The sequence below is a fragment of the Aptenodytes patagonicus genome, chromosome Z (assembly GCF_965638725.1).
Source record: "Aptenodytes patagonicus chromosome Z, bAptPat1.pri.cur, whole genome shotgun sequence".
NCBI classification, from domain to species: domain Eukaryota; kingdom Metazoa; phylum Chordata; class Aves; order Sphenisciformes; family Spheniscidae; genus Aptenodytes; species Aptenodytes patagonicus.
In genome coordinates this window covers 77,824,457-77,834,149 of record NC_134982.1, presented here as the reverse complement: position 1 = coordinate 77,834,149, position 9,693 = coordinate 77,824,457, and the positions used below count along the sequence as shown (strand labels likewise).

General features: G+C 44.4%; 1 protein-coding gene across 1 annotated transcript; it reads right to left on the bottom strand.

Annotated features, from left to right (window-relative positions):
• Window positions 1-2,635: 2,635 nt before the first annotated feature.
• DNAJC25 (DnaJ heat shock protein family (Hsp40) member C25) lies at window positions 2,636-9,566 on the bottom strand. Its single transcript, XM_076361990.1, has 4 exons — window positions 9,237-9,566; window positions 7,551-7,703; window positions 5,999-6,469; window positions 2,636-3,343 (listed from the first exon to the last, which is right to left on the bottom strand). The coding sequence occupies exons 1-4, from the start codon at window positions 9,549-9,551 to the stop codon at window positions 3,221-3,223; spliced, it is 1,062 nt and encodes a 353-aa protein (XP_076218105.1). The 5' UTR covers window positions 9,552-9,566; the 3' UTR covers window positions 2,636-3,220.
• Window positions 9,567-9,693: the final 127 nt, after the last annotated feature.

The following is a 9,693-nucleotide window of genomic DNA, read 5'->3' as shown; positions in this document are numbered from 1 at the left end:
TCCGCCGCCGCGGAGCCGCCCCGGGGAGGGTCCGGGGCCGCTCCGCCCTCAGCCCCCGCGGCACCGCCCCGGCGCTGCCCCGCCGGCCGGGTCCCGGCGCTACCGCCCGCCGCGCCCTACAGCGGCCCTCGCTGAGGGCTCGAGCTGCTTTGGGGCGGAAAACCTTGTTGGTTAAAACAGGACAGGAAGGGGGAAAAAAGGGAAAGAAAAAAAAAAGGGGGGGAGAAGGGGGGGAGAAGGGGGGGAGAAGGGGGGGAGAAGGGGGGGAGAAGGGGGGGAGAAGGGGGGGAGAAGGGGGGGAGAAGCAAAAGAAAAAGAAAAAAGGGGAAAAGGGGAAAAAATAAAAAGGAAAAAAGGAAAGGAAAAAAAGGGGGGGTGGGGGGAAAGGAAAAAAAGGAAAATATCCTGCAAAGATTTAATGAAAAGCCCACTCGGCCCACAGGCAGCTGTTGGGCTCAAACTGCCCGGCAGCTGCTGCCAGCGTTGCTGCATCCCTCCCCCCCCGCACTGTTCATCACCGTTTCACCAGTGACAAGAAATAAGTCACTGCAGTTTTTGGCGGGGGTTTGCCAGCCATCAGAGTTTGCTGGCCTGTTAAAAACTTGGCAGGATGAAGCTCATAGCCTCAAATGATTGCTCTGAACATAGGGACAACCAGCCACGGACATGCTTGAGCCTCAGTCAAAGCCTCAGCATCGTCATGGAAGACTCACACCAAATGTGAAAGGCCCTGGCTCTGAATACCTTTTGCATATTGAGTGAAATGTACATTTCAACTTACATACGCTATAGATTTGAAAGTACATACATGCTACAAAACAGATTCTGTTCTTTAAAAAAAGTCAATAGGAGGTAAGGTGGTTCTTCTGTCTAAAGACAAATGAGTTTTTTCCATCCTTCATCACAGAGATGTGACTGCAGTGTCACTGCCCAGCAATGTTTTGCTGCAACCCATGAGTTTATGCCTGTGTCTGGTTATTTTCAAAGGGCTCACATGTTGAGAAAAGAGGGAACTCTGAGCTGAGCCAGCAGAATGGCTCATTTCCAGCAGGTCGTACAATACCTGCTGACTTTCTCTTCTCCGCTCACTCAGTATAAGGCTACAGTTTTACAGAGACAAGACACCATTGCCACTGAAAGACACAGTTCTGTCCTCCCCAGGGACTGCCCCTCCATTGCACTGATTTCCTGCTGTAGTGTCAGGTCAGGAAATTAATCTTGATTAGAACTAACCTAAGCAGAAAGGGAAAACAGATCTGTGTTTTGACTGCTTTTTTGTATAACCCAAATACTTGGCTTGGAGGGAAAGGATGGAGCAAAATGAGGCACAAGAGCAAGAGCGGCAGAGCTGTCAAGCCTGTGAAACTGCAGCCACAGGGTTAGATCCTCTTGCACGCACTTGCCTGGTTCTTTTCCAGATATAACTGTCTTACCTAATAATCAACACCATTTTACTTGTGCTTACCTTTATTCCCTTTGTTTCTATCACAGCAGCTTAATCTTCCCCCTTCCACTCTTGCAGGAGGCTGACTATGGATGAAGAAGCAATACACCCAAGCTGTGAAGGTCTCCCACTTCATGAACATCTTTGCAGTGTCCCTGCCACATCACTGCAGTGTCCCTAAGATTACTTCATGAAAGCAAGCACAGCTTATTCTAGATACATAACAAGTTTTAGATTTGAATTGACCATTAAATACAAAGTGAATTAAGTTTATAGCTACACTACATGCAGCAGAGATTAAGGACAAATCTAGCAGTGCCTCTTCAATTTTACTAATGCATACAGAAGTTAGAAGTATTATACTAAATGGCTAACATGCTTTTGAATATGTATTATTTTAAGCAGAAAACTGAGATGACATTCCAAGAACTAGTGAAAGCTAAACTAGCAAGAGAGGCATACAGAAGAAGAAACTCCTCCTCAAAGAATGAGGACAGGTCACCTTTGCAGAATCAGAAACGTCTCGCTTCAAAAATTAATCAATAAGCATTTTAAAACTTTTAGCTATTACAGGCTTTGGCAGGAGTAGGAAGCTCAAGAGCTTCTCTCTCAGAACCAATCTCCACAGAAGCCAGCTAACCTAGCACCATTTTCAGCAGAAACACTTCTGAAGAACTTGCTTTTACAGATGTGATAAACGACAGAAGCCCGATCTGGCTATGCTCCCCACCTGCCCCTTCCCCAGTAAAATTCCTGAACAGAAATATGGTAACAGAATCCCTCTTACAAGCAAATCATGGAAACTCTGACCTGGGCTGAGTTACAAAGGAAACCACAGCATGCTGTTGTGCATTATTTATTCTAAATACTGTGAGGTCTGATCAGAAGAGATAAACATAAGAATACTTTAGATTTAGAATTTAAAACAAATTCAGTATGTATATTATATAAACTTTTATTTACATAAGGCATCAAAATTGCCCTTTTTAACAAAAGGGTCATTTTCCCTTTTACCAATACTTTGGTGAAAGAAATGTCACATTTAGTAGACTAATATTCACTGGTATACTTGTTCCAAACAAGCAGCTACAATCCAACGTACAAGACGAAAAACCAAATGCAAAAGATCTAAGCGTACTATTTCATTAATCACTCTGTAGAACAAAGAATTAAGGCTTGTTTGCATCACGATGATGATCAATCATGCATCATTTATTCCCACAAAGAATAAAATTCATTTCCAACTAGAGCAGGAATAGCAAAAGAAGAAGTCCGGTATAATCCCCACATTGTCTACATCAAAAAACAATTTGGCATCTTAGAAGTGAGATTGAAAAGTAGGGGGAAAGAGAGAGGAAAACAGAAAACGGCCCTTGCTTCAGAATCCTTTGTAAGCGTTTCCAGTGTCCATTTGCAGGAACCCTTCAGTTTAAAAAGGAAAAACAGGACATTCAAGGACTGATCTAGAAACATTTTCAGAAAGACTAAAGTTGTGGTTCCATTGATCATGAATATGAAATATGTAGAGAAAATACATTGTTTGGAATAATGAATTCCACACTGAGATCCCCAAGTAAACGGCATATGTACATTGAGCTGAGCCTGTTTAATAGGTCTCACTTATAAAAATGGTAAACCTGTATTATTTTTCAGCCTGATTTAATAATTCCTGAGTTTTAGATCACTGCTGAGCCACAGCAGACATAACTTTGAATAATGTAGTGAAAAGTTTTGCAAATCACTTTCAACATTAGCACACATTTTGTTCAGCAACTTTCAATCATCAATAAAAGTCAGTCTTCCAGGTCCTTCATTTTTCATCCACCTCCGATATCTCTTCCATCGGGGATCCATGGCCATCTTCTTCTTTAACTCCTCCTCTTGTTCTCTTTTATAGACCTGATAGACAGACAAAAGTTTTTAATAATGTTGAAGAAACAGCTTAAGTTAACCTCGGGGGGGGGTGTTAAGCATTCGTAGTTCAACCATTTGTCAGCTTACTGTTTTTACAGAAGACTGAATTGCAACATAGAAGCAGACCTTGACCAACAGAAAGTGCAGGAGCACCTTCAACTGAGGAGCCTACTGGCTGTAGTTGAGATGCTTTGCATTTTTGCTGAGAGCAGAACTACCTCCTTGTAAGATGGTGCTGCAAGCTCTAAAACTTTTTTGCTGAAGAACTAGATGCTCATGCGTTCAGCAAAATAAAATTTACAGTAAAGAACTGCTAATGCTCAGAAAGCTAAATTTTGAGTCCCTTCTCAGCACACATACTGTTCAATGCAGTTGTTCAGCTCCTCACTTTAGCCATTTTCCCATTTCAAAGTCATTGTCTAGATAGAATACTGCTACGGAACTTTTTATTCCTAATTAAATTTCTCAACTAAGTTAATATATCTGCATTAAGAATTGGCAGTACCAAATGGTAAGTAATTACATTCTGTCAAGAAATGGTGTCATTGTAATGAAATCTACAACTATCAGTGAAGTCAAGTATCTAAAAAAAGCAACAACATCTGCATTTTTATTCTGGAAGGCAGTTTATGTGGATACAGCCAGTGTAAATCTCAACACTGTACAGGTTTATGTCATCTCAGTGTCATCTGACTTCTTCCGTTAAGGTTCTGCTATGCATGAACGAGAATTTTTTATAGATGGCTTTATAAATACACCAGCTCAACGTTCAGTGATCATACAGGTTTTAAGCATTTTTAGGAAAGCAACAGAGGGGAAAAAAAAAATATTGTGGAGCTCTAGGATGTACCAGTGCATTGAATTCTTGGTCTTTCCCATCCTAAAAGGACATTGGAAAACTGAACAATATGCAGATCGGCGTCTCCAATGATTAAAGAACAGAGAAGCTTTTGGGGAGAAACACCTAAGCATATTTTTCAGCCTAGAAAAGACATGACTAAGTTTCAAGTAAGGATATGGTAGTGGTACACAGTAGCACAGGTAGTACAAGAAAAGAGAATAAAGTGTGATTATTCTCCAATAATACAAGAACCAGCAGGTGTCCGGGTGGCTTAAAAAAAAACCCATCTTCTACACATATCGTTGAACTCATGACCAGACGGCAGAGCAGATACTGAAAGCTTTAATGCATTCAAGGAGTGACTAGATAAGTTTATTAAAGAAAAACCTCATTAAAGCAATTACCTACAAAGACACCACTTCCTTTTCAGGAAGTCCCAAAGCTGCAAATTATACTGGAAAAATACTGCTATATAAGTATGTACTTACATACTTTCATGTATTCTTCACTAAAAATCAACTGCTGGCCACCACAGGAGACGACCTTGAGCTAAACAGACTTCACGTCTGGCAAATACAGCTCTTCCATATTCAGTGACCAAAACATCACTAGTTAGAAACAGCATGGGTCCCAAACCACGTCATTTTTTCCTCTACAACAACAAGGATATCCATCCTATCTTACTTTTTTCCATATAACATCTGCTTTGACTAGCAACATTACCCAATCTTTCGACTTCCAGATTGTTTTCTAGCAAACCCATCATAATTCAACATGTGTATGTACCTGTCAGCTAACCCTTTCCTTACATTAGCATCAATTTTATTATTTTCCTCTTCCAGTTTCTAGATTAATCCACCCCTGCCTACTTTTAAAGAAGCATTCTCTTATCTTTGGTGCCCTGCCAGCAGTAAAGGCAGTTCTGCCACCAGCCCATTTCTTTTCCCAGCGTATGCAGAGCAGCAGCAACTTCTCCTCTTCCCCTTAAGCAGGCCAAGTTCGTATTCTCAGTTTCTCTTCTAGAAACCTCCCACCCAGACGGCCCACAGATGAGCTTCTGTGGAACAGAAGCGTTTTGTCAATCTGCTACCTGCTGGCATCCCAAGTCATTCTGGACTGCAATTCCATGCTGTGGCTAATGTTCTTTCACTGCTCTCACAGAAAGCTTAAAAAAAAAAAATTATGTATTGACTATTTAGTAACTGGCTATCCATGGCAAGAGTAGCAGTTGTGCCCAATGGTATTTCATATACCATCTTCACTTGAATAGGTATACAGCACAGCAAGAACAGTCCCTGACTCACTGAAGGCCAAAGAACTACCAAGGGACAGTTTAAAAAAAAAAAATGAGCTAGGAATTAATGGCTTAGAAGACTGATGAAATAGGAGTTTCAGATGATCCAGGTAATCCTTATTACAAATTACTGTTTGGAGAACAGTCTTCAACCCACTGTAATAACTTTGTCAAACCACATTGTTACAAGAAAGCCTTTCATCAGATTCAACTAAATCTTGTATGCATAGATTCCCTAACAATCACAGGCGGATGTTCCCTGACCGAGCAAATCCCTTCCTATATCCACGGGCACGGTCAGGAGCTGTTGTCTACCAGTCCATGAGCATAAGAAGTCAAAGAAAACACACTGAGTGGTTGTCTAACAGTTTTCAATTTAGAAAGCAATAGCTAAAATTGAAGCAATGCTTCACACAGCCCCGTCCCAAGCACCTTCACAAAATAGCTGTTCTTAGTATGGGAGCGCTGGATAACTAACATTAGCTTTTCCACCAGAGCTACCCACCTCATAGTTTTCTCGTATCCACAGTTGCCGTTCAAGAAAGGTCTCTTTTTGATGATCTTCTAGGCTGTCAAACTGAGACTGAGACATTTTCATGTACCTTCGTATGATATACAGCTTCTCTTCCACACCGTACTCTTGCCCTTTAATAGTGAAACAATAAATCCACCAACAGTACCAAACTACGTATTTGCACAAGTAAAAAGGAGCGAGCAGGATCTGAAATAGAAGGATATCGTATATCTTGGGCTTCTGATAACCGCCTTTTATATCTATTTTATTTTTAATAATGTCTTTGATAATTTCTTCTTCTTCTTCACGAATTTCTTCTTTAGAACGCCTGTTCTTGCCTTTTTCTTTAGTCTTGTTGAGTAAACCTTGTTGCCTGGCAATCTCAGTAGCTTGTATGCGGTATTTTGGCACTGTAGCTAGGTAGTTGATAGCTTCATTGTAACTACTCCACCAGCTGAAGAACTGCAATTGAAGAACAGTAAAAGTAAAAAACATGTTTTTATACAGACACATTCCTATTTGGAGGTTTGCCAGGAAAAAAAATAACGCTGTCATACACCTTTACTCGCAATTACATTACAGCAAGGATAAAAACTGAAGGTAACAGTACTTCTTCTGCAGTATCACAGAAGCTGTAATTATTCCTCCAAACTTAGCGTCGTGGTTTAACCCCAGTTGGCAACCGAGTACCACACAGCCGCTCGCTCAGTTAAGTATTTGGCTGCGTATGCCATTGAAATTTATTATTCCAAGCTCTCAAATTCTGATCAACATGTTTTTGTTTTAACTTCCAATATCCCACTAAAAAGTGAGCTATCTGCACCACAGAATCAGCTGTATCTTCATCTCTTAAACTTTTTGGTTATTTTTAATGACATTTTGAACCAGTAATCTAACAGATGCTAAAGAAAGGAGTTACGAACCTTCTTCCACTTAAATATTTGTCAGCACAAGTTTTCTCATCTAAAACACAGGCTGTTTTCTTGACCTTGGAACTACCACCTTCAGAGCAAACCTTGCTGAACCGAATGAAATTCTCTCCTGACTTCACTGTGGTGTTTAAAATACACTGCAATGTAAGATTCACACGTTGGTAAACTCCTGATATTTAGTCCTATCATCTGAATGGAGTCTTGAATTCAGTTTGCAATTAGTCTGTTTTTTTAGAAATTACTTATGTGGCTTGGCAAACTGACACACGCTTATTTGGAGCACTAGTCCTGCCTGTGCTCAGCAACAGGCTATTCTCAGCCTGCCATGAAGAACTAAGTAACTTCTTTAGAAAAGCTGCATTTGTCCCTATGAAATATCCTACCATCAAAAGAAACTAATCTCTACCTTTGTCCAAGGTACCAAGGGCAGTCAAAAATCTGCTCAGTACACCCTGACTTCAGATTTGTTAGTTATGGACACCACACAGAAGTTTACCATGGCAGCCTCCTCACTGCCACTGTTTAATACCTGGCACGTTATGAGAGCTGCAGATACTTCTCTTCCCGTTCAGAAACTCACTGAGCAGTGTTACATGAACATGAAATTTTACCTGAAACACGGAGATGGCACACACCGTAACTAGAATCACTATTCTGACATCCACTTTAGGTGCCAATCTCCTGCTGTAGTAGTGATAATAATGCCTGTAATACTCTTCAGGATGATCCAACATGTAGTCATAATCTTTACGTGTTTCTTCATCCTGCAGGATGAGACGAAAAACATGCATAGGTTCAGACTCCTGTTTTCACTTACTCTGTCATAGCTGTGTTTTACATCTCATTAATGACCACGCTGCTATAAAATTTGCAACAGCCCAACTGAGTATGAAGCACAGAGGAAAATCTTCGGTCCTTTTCTCATATTCTCAATTAATTTTTTCTCACACTCATCTGCCCACACCTGTCTGACATAAGTGGTCTTAAACACATAAGCAAGCACTGCATGAAGACGTTTAATACTGAAATAAAGACAGGCAACTGAAATCCACATAATAAGTATTTTTAACCTCAGAATGGGAAATCCAGATGGAGTTAATAAATATTGCTTAAGAAAAGATTTTCAAATGAAGGCCTTGTGAAGAGATTGTTTTACAAATCTTTTAGAATTAGCTTACAGGGCTGTGGAATCTGTCCAATGGAAGGCCATTTCAAAACCTCATTTTCTTGGAGTTTTTTGCATTTTCACTCATGTAATTAAGAGATGAGAAATTTAATGTTGTCAGCCTCAACTGCATTCCTTTCCTACCCCCAAAAAAGTTCCCTTTTTCCTCCCTCACAGCCTTAAAACACTTACAGGTTTCTTTCTTCCATTCCTGAGTCGCGTCTTTGCTAAGCCACACATATTTTGCCCCGATAAGCCTCCCTTACAGCTGCCATATACTACTCGAGTCACTGTTGCTTTTTTGTTTAAAGGTATTACCTCCAAGATAAAGTCCAGCCGGTTCATTTTAAATACAAAGGGATTTTCAAGAGAACAAATTCTAAATACAAAGGGATCTTCAAGAGAACTGTATCCCCTCCCCGCGCTCTTGGGCTGGCTACTGAAGAAGGTTTTTAAGGGTTTTTTTTTTCCCCCCTCCCTGACTGCCGGTAGGAAGCAAGCCTGCTGAGCCCACACAAAGGAATGCAAAACCGATGCTGCAGAGCCTGCCGCGACGCACACCAGTGCAAACCCGAGAGGCTCTGATCCTCCCCCGGGGAAAAGACACCTGCGAGGTGTGCGCGGCCGAAGTCAGGCAGGATCCCCGTGTCTAGGCCGGATCTCCTTCGACGTACTCTTCAGAGACAGATGCAGCAGGCCATTCGCAGCCGTCCAGCAGAATTTGGTGGGGATTCTATACACCTTTCAGCGTATTTTAAAGCCACGACTTTTCTTCCCGCAACACGCGATTGCTTAATTTTGCTGCCTGCGGTTAACGCCCGAGCTGCCCGTACGCGAAGACGGGCAATTTAGGCACCGGTAAACGGGAGAGACGCCTGCCCCGGACGGCGCCAGCCCCAGCCCCGCACCGACTCGCCTGGACGCCGCCTCCGTTCCCGAACCCGAGACCGCCGAGGGACGCGGCAGCGCCGGCAGACGCGATGCGGGGCAGGGCGCCCCGCCCGCCCGCCCGCCCCGCTCCCCGGCCCGCGCCGCCCCCCGCACGGCCCCCCGGGGCGGCCCCCTCCGCCGGCCCCCCGCGCTGTCTCTTACCGGAGCGGCTCCGGCCGCGGCGGCGGTCCCGCTCTCTCACCTTGAGGGTCTCGTAGGCGGTGGCGATGAGGAGGAACTTCTCGTGCGCCGCCTGCGGGCCGCCGCCGCCGCCCGGCGCGGCCGGCTCCCCGCGGTAACGGTCGGGGTGGTACTTGCGGGCCAGCTGCCGGTAGGCGCGGGCGATCTCCGCCTTGCTGGCCTGCCGGCTGACGCCCAGCACCTCGTAGCACACGCGCCGCCCGCAGTACAGGCCCTCCGTCAGGCCCCGCGCCGCCCGCGGCAGCAGCGCCGCGCACAGCCACAGGCACAGCAGCCACCGCCGGCCCGGCCCAGCGCCGCCGCCCGCCGCCGCCATCTCGCCGCCGCCGCCGCCGCCGTCGCCGGGGCCCGCGCCGTGCGCAGGCGCTTGAGCGCGGCCGGGGGGCGGGGCCGGCGGGGAGGACGCGGCCTCTGCGCGCGCCGGGGGGAGGGTCCCCTCTCGGCGCCGCGGCCGCGAG